The 17,096-nt window shown below is 41.2% G+C and overlaps 2 protein-coding genes across 3 annotated transcripts; both read left to right on the top strand.

Moving 5' to 3' along the window:
• The first annotated feature begins 58 nt into the window (after window positions 1–58).
• sirt7 (sirtuin 7) lies at window positions 59–5,695 on the top strand. The gene is made up of 10 exons (XM_053419732.1): window positions 59–227; window positions 321–458; window positions 1,582–1,686; window positions 1,761–1,831; window positions 1,937–2,009; window positions 2,099–2,197; window positions 2,741–2,977; window positions 3,644–3,724; window positions 3,800–3,906; window positions 4,038–5,695. Exons 1-10 carry the CDS (start codon window positions 90–92, stop codon window positions 4,240–4,242), a joined length of 1,254 nt encoding a protein of 417 aa, XP_053275707.1. The 5' UTR covers window positions 59–89; the 3' UTR covers window positions 4,243–5,695.
• Window positions 5,696–6,892: 1,197 nt separating this feature from the next.
• Window positions 6,893–17,088, top strand: pcyt2 (phosphate cytidylyltransferase 2, ethanolamine). 2 transcript variants are annotated; one of them, XM_053419733.1, is made up of 12 exons: window positions 6,893–7,193; window positions 10,309–10,397; window positions 11,166–11,327; window positions 11,482–11,633; window positions 11,725–11,766; window positions 11,888–12,026; window positions 12,286–12,368; window positions 12,961–13,038; window positions 13,417–13,482; window positions 14,260–14,325; window positions 15,290–15,378; window positions 15,831–17,088. In XM_053419733.1, exons 1-12 carry the CDS (start codon window positions 7,060–7,062, stop codon window positions 15,931–15,933), a joined length of 1,203 nt encoding a protein of 400 aa, XP_053275708.1. In that variant the 5' UTR covers window positions 6,893–7,059; the 3' UTR covers window positions 15,934–17,088. The 2 variants fall into 2 exon arrangements, with proteins under 2 accessions (XP_053275708.1, XP_053275709.1); XM_053419734.1 differs by lacking the exon at window positions 6,893–7,193 and adding an exon at window positions 9,337–9,407.
• Window positions 17,089–17,096: the final 8 nt, after the last annotated feature.

Genomic DNA, 17,096 nt, shown 5'->3' with positions numbered 1-17,096 from the left:
TCCCTGCAGCAGAGGGCGCTGCAGCTTGTCTCATCTCCTCAGAGCTGACATCCGGCTGTCGTTGGTGCGATCAGCTTTGTTTTGATTAGATGGCTTCTTCCTCCCAGCTGAGGTGCAACGTGATGGCAGAGGTGGCGGACACCGGTGTCTCCTCGCGGGCTGAGAGAAAAGCTTTGGAAAAGGCCAGAATACTGCAGCGGGAGAGCGAGAGGAAGATCTTCCGACTGGTAAGACGAGGAACCAGCAGGTTTATGCTGGTCGGCTGACAACTGCAGCCCATCACTGTGTGTAGCTGAGCAGGTTTGATCTGTTCACCTCAGGTGGGTCGAGTCCTGAAGAAACCTGAGGCCGAGCGTTCAGAGGAGGAGGCCGCCGTGTTGCTGCTGCACACAGACACAGCGAAGGAGCTGAGCAGGAGACACGTCCGCAGCAGGGTCCTCAAGAGGAAGCAGGAGGAGGTGAGACCCAGGGACTGACTCCATGGAGCTGGACTCTGAGCTGCACAGGGGGACTTTAGTGACAGGACCAAGTGCGGTTTAGTCTGAAGGACAAAAGCAACTCCAAGTTCTTTCAGTGATTTCTCCACGAGTAGAAAACGTGAAACACCTGAGAAATATTCATTAAGAGTATGTCTCCAATTTAATAAGCAAGTCTATGAATAAGATATTCTTGTGTAAATACAGAAGTATAATCTATAAGCTCTGTATAAAAGTACTCATTGTGCAGGGCTGACCTTTTTAATGTGGTATTTTAGTGATTTCTAAATTAGTTTAACAGTGCCACTCGTGCCTTAACTTGAAAATATTCTTCAAATGAAGGTCATTTTCTATTAATCAATCAGTAACATTTCTTTTGCATTGCCTATAATCACAAATTAGTTAGTCTCAAAGGACTTAAAAGGATAGTTCGCAAAAAAATGAAAATTCCCTCTATCTGTTCACCACTATGCTGATGGAGGGGTGGGTGAAAACAAAAAAACTCTGGGAGTTTCATGGGTTAACATTGTTGCAACCAAATCCAATGCATTTGAAATAACAGGGCGACCACTCCTTTGGTGTAATACAAGTGTCCGTGGTGATGAGTAGATAATTTTGGGTGAACTATACCTTCAAAGTAATGCTGCATTGTGAGTGAAAAATGTGTTTTTATTGTGTGGACACATTAAAAAGACCAACCTGGCCAGTGTGCGGCCTCAAACAATCACGGATAATATTCACAATGAACAAAAACATCTGTCACACTTATTGAGAACATTGCGTCCCCTTGACATCAAAACAGAAGCTGATAGCTTGACTTAAGACATTTCTGAAGTCACAGCAAGTTATATTCACTCACAAAATGTGTTTTTTATTTCAATACATTTGACATTTTCAAGAAACTAAAGACCTATTCATGGTCCCCTGAAAAGGAACTCTGTTGTTGAGTGACCTTTCCTCACAAATGATACACAGGAAATATCAAAACATAAAACATAGATTGCTTTGAAACACAATGTCAGGAGGCTTAGCTAGAATCGGACAGTGATTAAATCATGTCATGATTCCAAACTTTAAACGTGTTCATTTCCTGTCATTTCTCCAGGTGTATGATGACGCCGAGGGGCTGCAAAATAAAGTCAGACAGCTGGCTGTGGCAATCAAACAAGCTCATCACGTCGTGGTTTACACTGGAGCCGGGATCAGTACGGTACGACAAACTTTGCATTTTCAGTTTCCTTCTATGTATACAGCTCACAGGACTGATGACTTATTTCCTTTCAGGCAGCTTCTATCCCAGACTACAGGGGTCCTAATGGAGTGTGGACACAGCTTCAGAAGGGACGGATAGTCAAGTGAGATACGCAGTAATTGCCATGATGGGATAGTGGCTGCGTAATTTATTTAAAAGTGAAATATTTCTGGTTCTGTCTGCTTTTCTTGTTTCTCCTTACCAACAGTTCCTCAGACCTCAGTAAAGCAGAGCCGACCCTCACGCACATGTGCATCAGGATGCTTCATAAGGAGAAGATGGTATGGGGGATAGAATGAGGACATAAAATGTTGGTACTGTGTAAAAACAAAAATGGTATTAACAGTAAATATTCTTGTGTGTCTCTGAGGTAAATCATGTTGTGTCTCAAAACTGTGATGGACTTCATATGCGAAGCGGCCTACCCAGGAATGCTTTGTCTGAGCTCCATGGAAACATGTTTATTGAGGTAAAAACACTTATCCTCAGTATTTTTTATGCATTTAACTTTTAGACACTGCTGTTGTCAGCTTCCTCCTCCTATACAACAGTTACGGGCAACTGGAAAATGCCTTACAGATCCAGCCTACATTTCATTTGATCCATTTCCAATGCTTTGTATCCCATCTTGCCAGGTAAAAACTGCCGAGCACAGCCTGAATGCACATAGGAAGAAAGCAACAGCAGCTACTAGGTTCAGTCAATGATATGCAATGTGCATCAAGCAAACCTCTCTCAGTTGAAAAATCTTTTTTTTCCCCATGTAGTTTGCGCTATTTTCATAAATGGCTCAAAGTGTGTTACAAGTAGGGAGTGAGAAAAGTCTAGGATAAAGAATGAAGCAAACTCCAAGCCTATTTTGAATCAGTGCTTCCATAGACAGAACAAGTGAGGAGGCACTGTTAGAGCAAGTTACTGAGACATTTCTGAGATAGCATTTGGCTTTTACAAGCGGTTTTCAATAGACTGTAACTCATCCTGACATGCTGGTTTTTGCGCATTTTCTTCTCAGGTCTGCACAAGCTGTTCCCCCGTTAGGGAGTGTGTTCGCTTATTTGACGTGACAGAGCGGACATCGCTGCACCGGCACGGGACAGGCCGCCGGTGCAGCCAGTGTTCCGGTGAACTGAGGGACACCATAGTGCACTTCGGCGAACGCGGGACCCTGGAGCAACCGCTCAACTGGAGGGGAGCTGCAGATGCTGCAGAGAGGGCGGATGTTATTCTCTGCTTAGGCTCCAGTCTAAAGGTAGTTTTTTTTTATTTACCACAGTGAGTCTGTGAAATTAATGAATTCTAGTCAAATCTGTTGAAGACTAAATGGGTTGGGTCTGGACGGACAGTCCTGATGTTTATTACTATATTTTGTAACATTCCCAATAATGGCCGATGCTAAATACAACTTTCATTAAGTCGGTTACATAGAGCATTGACAAAACAGTTTCACTCATATTCAATAACCAGACTACTAATTTAACACTTACCTCTCCAATACTCAACCTCACCTTTCTGTCCTTTTGCTGACACTGTAAATCATTTTTGGCTGCATTCATGCACATTTCTGGGGGGGAAAGCTCTGGGCTTTATTTTGATCAGGCTGTAGAGCCTCTGTTTCAGCCTATGCTAAGAAACCTTGTCATCTAAATTTAATACCAGTGTTAAAAATGTTACATAACCAACTGTGCGACAATTCATAGCTTGTATTTCAATCTGTTCTCCTCTAGAATGACCTCAGAGAGAAATCTGAAAATGTTTCCATGCTGTCGCTTAATTCTTAGTCAAGTTGATAAATTGTCATGTCAACACAGACACTGATATGCAGACTAATGCATTTTATTCTCTGATGTTTAGTTGAGAGCTTATTTTCTTGTAGCATCCTCGTCAATGTTGTGTGCTCTTTCTGTTGCTCATCCAGGTGCTGAAGAAATATGCTTGTCTCTGGGGCATGAACAGACCAGCCAGCAAAAGGCCAAAACTTTACATTGTCAACCTGCAGGTATGTTGGTTTGATGTTTTGGGTGAAATAAGTTACAGATGAAGCCAAGGCTGATAATGTGTTTGTTTGTTCTAGTGGACACCGAAAGATGATCTGGCTACAGTGAAAATTAATGGCAAGTGTGATGACGTCATGAGCCTCCTCATGGAAGAGCTGGACATTCAGATGCCTGTGTACGACAGGTAAAGACCATGTGGAGTAATTATACCAAAAATAACTTTCACAGACACAGCAAAACATTTGCAAAAGCTCCTAAACATCTTAGACAACCCTTTTGTTTCCCAGCTCACTCTCCCTCATTCTGTCTCATCAGGGCAGACGACCCCATCTTCACTCTAGCAACACCTCTGCGGCCAGAGGAAGTGGACAGCCATACCCGTGAGGTCATAGCTCCCCCTGATGGTGAGCAAGAGTTTTCAGCCGACACTGGAGGACAAGAAGAAGACACAGCTGTGCAGGGCGGCTGGTTCGGCCGAGGTTATAATAAAGGAAGGAAGAAGAAGAAAAAGGCTACGTAACCGAGTGAACTCTATAGATTGGAATACACTCTAGCTTCCTGTGATGGATCCCAGATTTCTGTCCCTTCAACTCTGACTTGAATTTATAAGGTGCTGTTATTTTCTTAGATGCCTCTGTCATTTTCCCACATGCACAAAGTGTGTGTGAAGGTAAAAATAAGATTGGAAATTTCCTGTTTGAAAATCGCACTTTGCACCATGAACTTACACAACTCACATTTTCAGCAGGATTTAAAAGTGTTACAAACAGTGCCGCTTTTGTTTTTTATGCTACTGTCCTGATGCGATCTCGACAGGAAGGTTTAGTCAGAGCTTACCTTTAGCCCAGCATGGTTAGCACAGCCTGTAAAGACTTAAAGTACGTTTGAACAGCAAAACCATAAGGTTATTACTATAGTTTTTCAAAAAACTCAAAAGAAATACCTTTTTTAGTGTCTCACAACCTTCTAGCTTAAGAAGTGGCAGCTTTTCTTCAGATAGTCGCAGTAGTGTTGAGTTCTTAAATCACTCCTGCAGCATTATTAGTTTGTCTGCTGTCCGCCTGTGTACTGAGTATATCACAAATACAGCACATCTTCATAGTCACGTTTGAGCCTGCCTGTCCTGAATGATTTGTGGTAGAATATCACTTTAATTCCTATTTAATGTGTATTTTTACAAAGTTAGTAGAGCATATATCAAAGCAACAAATTGTATGTGCAACATGCCTGCTGGACTGAGCATTAGCTAGAGGCAAATAGCCAGAAAATGCAGGGGTCTTAAATGAAAGTTACTGAATGAAGCGTTCCATCGGTGGAACAACAGCAATATACCAAAGGCTAATTTCTGGATTCTGTGATGACACCACTTTAACTGAGAAGAGATTAACAAAAAGGGAGGTCAAACATTTACTATGTTTATTGAATTGGACAAAAAATTTGCAGACATTTAAACATAAATTGTTGACGTTTTTCAAACGTGCTTATTTGCATATTTTGTGTGTGTGTGGGGGGGGTTTCATGGTATTTTGGTTTATTTTCTGAACTCAGACTCAACCTTCACACTGCTTTCACTCATCCTCAGGTTTACAGGCAACATAACACATCTGAGCCATGGTTTAAGGAGGTTGTAGAATTTGCTCAAGTTTACATTTTTAACTCATTTGTTTACAGCTCTGTAGGCAGAAAGTTTTTGACTTGAAATTTGTTTAGGTTTGTTTGTGTGAGGATACGTTCTTGTTTAAAACCAAATAATCTCTATTAATTTGTCTCAGGAAGATGCAGTAGTATTAATCCTCTCAGCCTGTACCACAGAGTGTCAGATGTTGTGAATGTTAGGTTAGCCATGATAAGCTAATGTTCAGCATTCCTAAAACTGAGATCAGTGCTACAAGTGGATGTGAAGACTCATCATTTGTCTACTTTGCAAAAAAGTTGTAATATTTTTGAGACAATTAAAGTGTTCCTCATTTTAACTTGTCAGTTTATCACATTCTGCATTTTCATTTTACTGTAACTCGCCGGCTGGTTGTTTCAGGTTAGTTATAATTTTTTAGACTCCTGTATTGTAACTTTGTTTGGTAGATCATAAAAATACAATTGGAAATATGGCTTGATCACATTTTAACAAAATACAATCGAGAAGAAACCATAATGTCAAAAAACACAAATGAAAGAGAAAAGAGGGTCAGAGACTGAGATCATACAGTACCGTACCAAATATTGCTGTAATGGTATGGGGCTCTATGGATATTTCTAGAACATAAGAGAAGAATATGAAATGTCATTTCGGATGGAGTCCAAACACATGACAAGTGGCCAATGTTCAACATTGGTGATAATAATGATGAATAGTGAAGATTTGGCAAATGTTGCTTTATTGCTTTGCGTTTGATTATTCAGGAAAATGAATCGCATCTTTGACGTCTTAAACATACTCAAAAACGTATAACTTATAAAGTGAGTCATTAGAAAACATCAGAGGAGCAGTCACTTATTGACTGCACTAAGTAATGCACCTCAGTGCAGTGGCGCTGCTAAGGGGGTCAGTGGGACCACCTTGATACAGTAAAGGCTACAATCAGACTTGTCCTTTTAAGCAGTACATAATTCAAAACTGAATGAATGTGTGGAGCACACTGACCACTGTCATACTAACTGTTGTATTGGGGTCAGCACTGAAACTCTTCTCCTATACCAGCAATTCAAAGAGCTTTGATACACAAGCTATGCAAACCCCTTCTAAGGCAAGACTATGGCTGAGTGTTTCTCTGCTATGTTCTTTTCTAGCTTATTCTTCCTTCTTCATTTAGAAGGACAACTCCAGCTTGATCCTGTAGAACCATTAAACCGTGAGTCTGAAATTATTGCGACCAGCCATGCTGGAAAATAAACCTAATGGTGTTTCCACTGGTGTGTTTCCTCTTAATTGATCCAATTGTGTTTTTTCTTTGCCCTAGAATGGTCCCTTTCTATTTAAATACTTCATATTTACATCAGGAGCAGGCCGCCATGTTTATTTACAGTCGTCCTCTGCAGGTCAGTTTGCTTTTAGGGTGGCGTTGACAGGAGGTATTCCGCAATCAGCAACTCCGCGCTCTTACGTAACCACCACGTCAACGTGAGCGGGCCCTTCCGATGTGACGTAGCCGTGGAGGCGTTGGCTGGTCGCAGTGTAACACACGCACTCACATACACAGTGGAGCGGAGTAGAAGACGTCCCCTCCGCCGACAGGCTCACTGACACACCCGGGGCTGAGACCCAACTGGAGACTTTCACACTCACTCTACCTCTGGTTCTGTTCATCAACACTCATCTCTTTGTCCGAACCCCGTCGGAATGATCAAGAACGGCAGCCACCACCAAGCTGAAGCCGACGAGCGGCGGGACGGAGCCGGGTGCGGTAAGCCTGCCGGCTCGGTGTGCAGCCCGGAGAAGAGGAAGCGCGTCGTCCGTCTGTGGTGTGACGGCTGGTGAGTGTCCGTGCTCCCTGCCACCGACTCGCTGTCGGTGCGGGTTCATTCAGCTCGTCTACCCGCTCATCTTCATTTCTATGTGCGCAGTCACACGCACGTTAGCAGTAACTGATGGGACCGGGCTGGGTTAGCGTGCTAATGCTAGCTAGCTACTCACATCAGCACTTCAGTAACTCAGCAACAGGAGTCTTAACTGTGTCACCTTACAAAGCTCCTTTAACTGTGGGCTTGGTTCAAGCCAGCGTCTCAAAATAGCACAATTCTTGTTTTACTTTGTCCATTCTCTGTTTGTGCTCGCAGCCCAGCCCTAATATTTGAAGGCTTTTTGAGGCAGCACAGTTGTTATCACCACCACGTCTATTAGCCACTGGTATGCCCCATTTCCTGAACCATTCCATTCGCAACGTGCGTCGTGTTCTCCCCGTCCACCTGCTGCTGTCATATCTCTGTTATTACCAGTTTGTATGACACAGAGGCACGTTGGGAGGTGTGTGTGTGTGTGGGGGGAGGGGGGGTGGGGTACACTCGGGACAAGGTCCTTTCTGTTTATAACCTCACATAGCCTCTAAGGCTGCTCTGCTGTGTGTGCGTGTGTGTTTGTGAAACTACTTCAAACAGCTTTGATGTGTACCTTAATCAACCAATCAAACCAGCCGATAATCTCGAATCACAATTTGACCAAAACTTAAAAACCTTTTATCAGGAGAAAGAAAAACACAGAAACCTGAGCGAGAGCCACAAGGGAGGGGTATCTCTCCCAGGGCGGACAGAAAGGCAGTAGTTGTTGTTTGTAACAGAGCAACAAAATAGCTATATTTATAAAAGCTTGAGTTAAGACAGTGTCAAACATAAAAAGAGATGTGAGATGTTTAAAGCATTTATAGAATAGAGAATGTCCGACAGAGAGGAAGGTAGCAGCAAAGACACTTGTAATGATGCCAGTAATAGTGTAAGACATCTAGTAATAATCTTGTTCTACAATCGCATGCCACCACGAACCAGGATGTGGCCCAGTCGCCTTCCTGAGACAGTAGAGATGTCCAGAACTTTATCTGCTGCGTGTACACCTCATCCATATATCTGCCCTGTCATTTGAATCCCTGCCAAGTCTTGACTGTGTTGTCTTTTAACATTTATTGACAGTGTTTATGTTGTTATTCCTGATAGACTGGTGAATGCCAAGATTAGTTATTTACTGTCTGTCGGTCATCCTGTAACCACCTCATATCCCCCCATTGGTCAGACAGGTACATGTCAATTGTGACTGAAAGGCCCTACACCTCATATGATTTAGCTGCAGCTGAACAGAAAACGAACTCCTAACATGCAATGCAATAATACATTGTTGGACTGCACAACAAAGTCTCAGAGTCACTGATAGCTGGATTGACATGTCCTGTGGGGGTTATAAATAACTGACATAGTGAACATGTTGCCCAGTGTGAGGATGCAAACGCAGCATGAAGTGGGCAGCGGTTTCCTATTTTAAGGATAAAGAGGAGGCCTATTGAGTTAGGGCGTCCATCTAATAACCAATGAAACAGAAGGGAGAGAAAGTGGAGAATATCGCTTAAAATTAAATGTAAAACTGTTCTTTTTGCAACACAAAAATGACAGTTTTTAACAGTTGTTGGGTTCAGGGGAGCCATTGTGGTCCAGGACATATAGCTAAGGCATCTGTAAATTAATTATTAGCTCAGAAAATAATGACAGATGTTAATAAGCCAGGAGGAACTGGACTAGAACATCAGTTACTGCTTTCATTAACAACACTGCTGAAGGTGTCTCGAAGAGACCATTTCTATTGATAATTTCCATGTTCCATCAATTAATTTTACAAGTATAAAAGTATGTGAGCATCTGTTGACTTTCAAGACTTTAAAATATATTTTTTAATTTGTAACTAACTGCACCAAGATAAACTTTAAATGACATTTAATTGATTGGAAGTTGTAAAATGTATACTATGAGGTAAATAATCCATCAATACACCTTATAGTGTTATTACTAAAACTCTAAAAGTTGTACCTCTGTACTGCAAAATGATCATTGACAAACATCTGATCTGCAGCATATACGTCACTCTCAAGAAGACCCGATTACAGCGAGGTTGGAAGATTACTGGTGAGGAAATTCAGACCAGCAGCTTGTGCTAATGTCATTACAGAGGAGAGGCCTGGCCACTAGAAGTGCTGTGACAGACAGCAACTGGTAACTTTTCTTATAATAAGTCCTTTGAGATCTCTTAAAGCAGTATAAAGTATAAATGTGTAATATGAGCCCTGTCATGCTTATAAATTATTTAAACCACTTTTCCATTCAGCCTGCTCTCTTACCTCCAGCGGCTCTTGTGTGTCTGCTCATTCGGTGGAATTACGGGGCAGTCTTCAATGTTTAGTCACTTCAGGAATGTTAAGCTGCAGGGTGCGGAAATACAAGCACATTTTGATCAAATGAGCAACACCCCTGCAGATTCAAGTCAAACCGTGTTAAAACAGTTAAATGTGTTGCAGTTAGATCAGATAACAATATGTATTTATTTGAAAAGAAAATGCCAACACAAGATACTGATTGTAGAAGTTACTGAATGATAGAAAGCAAATAAACATTGGCACATTATGTGCATAGTGCCTTTGAGCATTACCGTTCTCTCATAATCATTTCCTCTCATCCCATTAAGTTTATTTAGATCCCCACAAGTTACTTTATTCCCACAGTGGCTACTCTTTCTGAGGCTATCAGACTGTTTTGGGATTCAGATAAAAGAAGCTTAATGCCAGACAGGAAAATCATGAGGAAAAAAACCTTTGCTGGAGAGCTCAATTAACAGGAGTAAATAAGGCAACACTGTGCTCGATGCTGCAAGGTCACTGTAAAAAGAGAAAATACAAAGTTGGACAAAGTTAAACAGTAAAGTTCTAATACAAAGGTGTCTGAAAGACATTTAAAAGACAATGCTGCTGTGAGTGTGGGCTTCAGTTGAATAACGCTCTAATTATGAGGGCAACACACCTTATTGTTATGTGTGTTTTCTTGTTTACTGACTGAGTGTTTGCAGTATCTATTGTTTTCTAGGCTAATGATGTTGACGTCTTTTTTTCTGTCTCCACAGTTATGACATGGTTCACTATGGTCACTCCAACCAGCTACGCCAGGCCAAAGCCATGGGAGACTACCTCATAGCTGGAGTACATACAGATGGTAAAATTACCACATACACATATTTTTATGAAACTACTTTTTAAGTTATTGCACAGATGGAATATTCATTACTGATTGGTTTGGAACTCCACAATCACGTGCTGTTATTATATATTTTACAACAAAAGGCAATGCAACTTTTAGATAAATACCACAGATACTAGTACAATTAAGTTAAAAAAAATTATGACAATCTCCTTCAACACGAGCAGTTTAACTTGACATCCGTAATAACCCCTGTCTGTACCAACTCTCCCAAAAATGTATGTCATCTTCATCTGACCATTCACATACATGGGGCATGTGCACGTCTGTGTAAACAGGAAGGGGATTGTCTACTCTGCTGTTTGTTGAAAATACTATGTTCTAGATATAGCAATGGTGGAAAATAAGATGAGAGATGTCTTCTCTTTGAACAATGATAAAGAGAAACAGTAACTTACTGTAAGTGTTCACCATACTTTGCTTTCCCTGCTGCTAGTGGAGTCATGATTGATAATTTGCGTCTCCAAACTTCTCAGCTTTAGATGCTCGCTGAGTCGTGTGTAGACTTCAAGTATAATATAGCAATAGTGATGCATTTAAAGCTAAAACGTAGCGGTGTGGATGTAGTGTTTACTCACAATTATATGCAAGATGATCTTATTTATAGGATAAGTGTAACCTGTTGGAAGTTAGGACTACCACCTTCATATTTCATTACTGACCATACATGTGTTTGTGATGCACCAGCAATAAACAATTATTTTCCTTTGCCCCTTCTCAAAGCGGAGATCTCCAAGCACAAGGGTCCTCCGGTCTTCACTCAGGAAGAGCGCTACAAGATGGTGCGGGCCATCAAGTGGGTGGATGAGATAGTGGAAGGAGCGCCTTACGTCACCACCCTGGAGACTCTGGACAAGTACAACTGTGACTTCTGCGTGCACGGAGGTGAATTGCTTGAAGTCTGCTTTTTAAATCCTGTCTTATGTTTTAATACAATGAGTCTCATTCTTTATAGAGATGGGATCAAAGTCCAGATGTGATGAAATGATGATGATGATGATGTTGTTGTTGATGATGAATCAATGTCATTGTTTCCCAGATGACATCACGCTGACAGTAGATGGCAAGGACACATATGACGAGGTGAAGCGTGAAGGCCGTTACCGGGAGTGTAAACGCACACAGGGTGTCTCCACCACTGACCTGGTGGGACGAATGCTCCTCATGACCAAAGCCCATCACAGCAACATGGTGAGTGTGCGTATGTATTCAGTGTATGGACAATGGTTGTTTGGTTTTCATTTGCTGTTGACCTTAAAATATTCTTCTATAACTTCTGCAGGATAACCCAGATTACCAGCAGCATACAGACAACTTTGGAAAGGTAGGTATTTTTATAACCATATAATATAAATAAATCCATCCTAGTATTTATTGCACCTTGCCTTTGCCACGTTGGCCAATTGATCACTATGACTCAGTACTGTATGTGTGTTGTGTTCAAGGGTCCAAAAGGCCACAGTCCATGGACTGGAGTGTCCCAGTTCCTCCAGACGTCCCAGAAGATCATCCAGTTTGCCTCAGGAAAAGAGCCGCAGCCAGATGACACCATCATCTATGTGGCTGGAGCATTTGACCTCTTCCGTATCCTTATAGATCCAGATATTTATTAGGTTTGGCACCAAATTGCACACGTACATAATTATCATTCCCCCCAAACTCGCCAGATTTATTTTGATCAAGGAACTGGATCCAAACCAAAAATGAGCCTTGCTCCACCCTCTACAAAATGTCATAGAAATCCTTTGAGGTTTTTTTGTGTAATCCTGCTAATAACCTCAGTATTAACAGTATTTATTCTATGTATGTTATAGTTGTTTCCTTGACCACAACCTCCTCACAGACATTGGCCATGTTGACTTCCTAGAGATGGTGTATAAGCAGGCAGAGAGGCCGTATGTCATCGTTGGTCTGCACTTTGACCAGGTACGTCGAACTACGCACATGCACTCACACACACATCTCAATAAACACACAAAAGGGTGAGAAATTCACCACTCCCTGCTTTGCCAACGGGTTCCGAGAGAAACATTTGGAACAAGTTAACAAGAAGAGCCCAGGTGGCTAGACAGTGAAAAAGACCATCTTAACCCTAAAGCTCCTTTTCCGCTGGTCAAATATAAATCCCACTAACATCTGGCTTTTGTCTGCAATGGGAATGGGTACAACCAGCATTAACTTCCAGGGGAAATTACCCTAAAGTAGACACAGGGTTTTATCAGCTCTGGCTCAGTAAACAAGGTGAAAGAGCACACCTCAGTTGTAAGTGTGTAACATTGAACATGACACACGGGGGGGAAGGTGATGCAATCTCCTCTACTGGCAACGGGAAAGGAGTCAATAACGTTCTTTTAGCAGGTTGAAAAAACCCATGTAGACTTGCTAATGTTGGTGTAAAAGAGTTATTGAAAAGTTTGGAGGTGTAGGAATGTCGATAGCACTATTAGACCTACTGTGTTAGCAGCTTATCAAAAGGATACAATTTAAAAGTAGTCACTGAGCTCTTCTCTCTCTTCAGGAAGTGAATCGTTACAAGGGGAAGAACTATCCAATCATGAACATCCACGAGAGAACACTGAGTGTCTTGGCCTGTCGGGTGAGTTCAAACACTGGAAAAATGTTCAGCACAGCAGGATGAATTTCTGCTCCGCACACTCTGTGCTCTTGGCTCTGTGCCCCCTTCTTCCTGCTGGTCAGCTATCAGTGTAGAACAAGGTTTCTCTGTGGCCCCATCTGGACCTGGTGTGAGTTTGTGTTGAGGTTCAAAATACTTATGAGAATGTTACACAAAAACCAAACATGTTACACAATCCTAAAAACGCTAAATTTACTCTGGAGTTCATGACGAGGTACAGAATTTGGCTGAATTGGACAAGTGAGCAGTTTTGTCAAATATTGACATTTAAACAGGAGTGTTTAAAAATCGACTAAATGAATCTGTTTTTCCTCTGGCTGTCCTCCTGTCGGTCCGTAGTATGTGTCAGAGGTTGTGATTGGTGCACCCTACGCAGTGGGCCAAGACCTTCTGGATCACTTTAAGGTGAGTTGACTTTGTGTGGTTTTAAGTCTGATCATATTATTTTTATTAAAGTATTTAAAGCTTAATTTAATAAAGATAGTTTGTAGGGATCAACAACAGTTTAGCAATAAGTTTGGCGACAGGGGCAGCATAACAATGTTACACACATTAAATCATTTTTCGACACTGAACTTTTTACAAGTCATAAAGTGTCTTAAACAGTCGAGCAGAACTTCAGATCAATCTGTGGTAGATTCATTTGAAAGAGCTAACCAAAGACTAAAAGGCATCCAATACTGTGGCGCCCCCTTATGGAATGTTGAAATATGAGCTCAAGATCATCAATTTAAAGGTGATGATGAATTTATGTCCTAAAAAAGCAATATCAGCATTTTTACATCAAAATCCCTGTCTTTACTCTTTGTGTAAAGTATATATGATTAAAACTTTTGACCCTTTACACTGAGGGAAGTTTACTAATTTTGATATAGCTTTGTCACGTTTTTTAATTTCCTCCACCTATCTTATATTTGGGCCTGTTATTGACCAACACAGAGGGGCTTACACTGTCAAAGTCATTGGTTAAATCCTCAGGCAGAGGTGAAGGTCGTGGCGAAGAGGTAGCATTGCTGTTGTAGTTTTTTTTATATTTAGTAAGTAATGAGGATCTGTGTGTACATCTTCCAGCACAGGGCCCCTCAGTTACTCCTCAGTGAATACACTTGTAGATATACAGATATGTAGAAGGCCGTTTGTGTGATGGTTGTGTTTACCAGGTGTATCTGTTTAACTGCGCAGGTGGATCTGGTGTGTCATGGCAAGACAGAGGTGTTTCCTGACAAGGATGGTTCAGACCCGTACGCTGTGAGTACAGGTTCCTACTGTCTGTGAGCAACACTTATGACTGTATGACTGCATTAATATGTTACATGTGTTTCTAGTATGAGATTATTTCAAGGTCAAAATATTGTCATAAAGTCATGGAGTAAGCATTTAAAAATCCCAATATGTGACTCCTAATGTTCCTTTTCGAGAATGCTCTGAGCAATGCAATGTACACAAATATGTGGAAAAAGTGATAAGTGATTCATAAAAAGAAATGCAATGATTTTTCTACAAGAATATTTCAGCTGCATTATTAATGCAGCTTTCACTGTTAAAACTTTTCAATGGTTGATCAGGATCGGGCAATAAAGTCCACTTCTTAACTCGGGTCACCCTGTGGCGCATCCACCTGGTCCATTATCATTCACCGGATAAAGTCCTAGGTGCTTTGAGTTATATTTCTGTAGCCTTAGCAAACATAAATTATAAAGCAGAAGAGAAACAACAACTTTATTATTGAAAGTTCAATTAATTTCCAACTGCTTTCGTTTGGAAGATAGACTTGTACAAAATGACTTAAGAAAACTAGTAGATTCAGACTTGAGAAAACCATTTGTAGTCGCAATTGTGCTTCATAGCTACAGTAGATGTATTGTTTCATTTTTTTTGTCTTATTAGGAAATCAGATATAACTGTTAGAGTAGTTAGGAGTAGTTTAATGAAAGTGGTGTTTTCACTCAGAATCAGTGACCACTCCCGAATTGTTCACTGATACTCCCAGTATTGTTCTCAATTATTGTTTCAACCCTCAGGAATGATGTGTTATTGCTCAATTCTGGTTTTAGAAAATTATAATAAACTTCAGAGGAGCTCTACAGTGTTAAATTGTAACAGGGGTTATTAAAACATCACCTAGGTTTGACGTCCTCACACACGTTGGATGACAAAGGGAAATGTGGAATTGTTTGTTTCTGAAATAACCAGTGGTGTGTTGTGTCTTCAGGAGCCCAGGAAGAGGGGGGTATTCAGGACCATCGATAGTAGCAATAATCTCACCACTGATGACATCGTCCAGAGGATCATTGAAAACAGGTCAGGCTCTTGCAACTCTTTTACTTTTTTACACCAAAATAAGCAGTTATATGCTGATTAACCTGCAAAAAAATGCAGATTGACTCCCTTCCCATTCCCAGCTGAGGAGGTTACCTCAGTTTTCCCTGATGTGTCATGTTCGTCACAACACACTGAAAACTAAGACCCTCTCTCACCTCGCTGTCTTGCAAAATTAGTGCATTCACCCAGATGTGTCATTTCCATCATTGCCAATCGGAGCCGGAGCCAATATTAACCAGTGTCTCCTGCCGAGTCGATTGACGGGGGACTGATCGCTGATTTTGTCCACTCTCATTGCAGACAAAAGCCAGGTGTTAGCGGGGGTTTTGACCTGTGCAAAAGGGGATTTACAATTCCACGTCATCTTCATTTGAATCCTCTCAGTATTGACTGATTGTTAGTTTACTGAGGTCACATGTCTTGTTTTCCAGGCTGCTGTTTGAGGCCAGAAACCAGAAGAAGGAGGCCAAGGAGATGGCGGTGATCGAGGCGATGAAGAAGAGAGAGCCGGAGCATAGTGATGCTGACTCCTAGAATGCTCACTAACGAAACCTCAGACTTGGACCCAACTGGTTCTTTGTCTGATTTAAGCTTTAAGACGTCAGACTTAAATCACCCAGACAGATGGTCCATGTTGTTTTAAACAAGGCCTGGCTGCCGGTGAAACAACCACTGGGGGCCAGTCGGTCTCTAGCGGCCCACTGGACACAGAATCCTGCTTTTTAACATTTGGTGAGGCAGTGTCTCCCTCACACTTTTAGCTTCTTCCAGTTCACTCTCTAAACTAGTCCAGCCTGTACAGGATTAGATTAGATCTGCCTTGACAAGAATACAAAGAATCCAAACATTTCACACTTTGCTCAATATCTATGTTTGTATCCATGTATTCACTCAACCTTGTGAACCTGTATTTGTGTTAAGTTGTATGTTAAGTTTTTAATCATCCATAAGTTATTGACAAAATGTTAATGTGATTGTCATTTTTGTTTTTAAATTTTAAATCCAATTAGTTTTAATCAGTGAGTTTGGATTTTTTTAATACACTTAGAGGAAGGAGATTTATTTAAATTTCTATGATTTTGTCCATCCTTCAAGGAAACATAATTACTGATCAGTGGTTTAGTCTTCTTGATTTTAACCGTGGATTTTAACGACATGAATTTGCACCGTGCGTGTGTGCTTGCGTGTGTGTGTGTGTGTGTGCGTGGGTGTGTGTGTGTGTGCGTATCGTGTGCGTGTGTTTGTGTGTGTGTGTGCGCGTGTGCAAGCTTTGACTGAGATTAGTAAGTGTTTGCACTGTTAATTACAGTAGTGCCTCCTTGAAGCTATAGCTAATGCAGGGTTTGTGAATTGTATGAAAACATTTGAACTTCTGTCTCTACAACTGTGGTTGAACTTGTTGAGTCCTACTTTCTTCAGTCTACATTCAAGAAATGTGTTACAAAAAATGTAAAAACTAGGATGTCATCTTATCTTTTACACAAAACAATCCATGAATGTAAGGATTTGGGAGCCAGTTTAACTGTTGAAGCTGTTGAAGGTTATAGTCTGTTCTTTCTCATCATACGCGTCACATTACCTGGATGTGAATTGTTAATTGTAGCGAGAAGGCGTGTTTTTTCAAAGTGTGTGTGTGGGTTGGAGGTGTGATGGTGGCAGCCAGAGAAATAAATATCTTTCAAAATATTATACAGTGG

Source organism: Pleuronectes platessa, chromosome 3, assembly GCF_947347685.1.
Source record: "Pleuronectes platessa chromosome 3, fPlePla1.1, whole genome shotgun sequence".
Taxonomy (NCBI): domain Eukaryota; kingdom Metazoa; phylum Chordata; class Actinopteri; order Pleuronectiformes; family Pleuronectidae; genus Pleuronectes; species Pleuronectes platessa.
The sequence above is the reverse complement of the archived record's forward strand: the minus strand, read 5'-3'. Positions and strand labels throughout refer to the sequence as shown.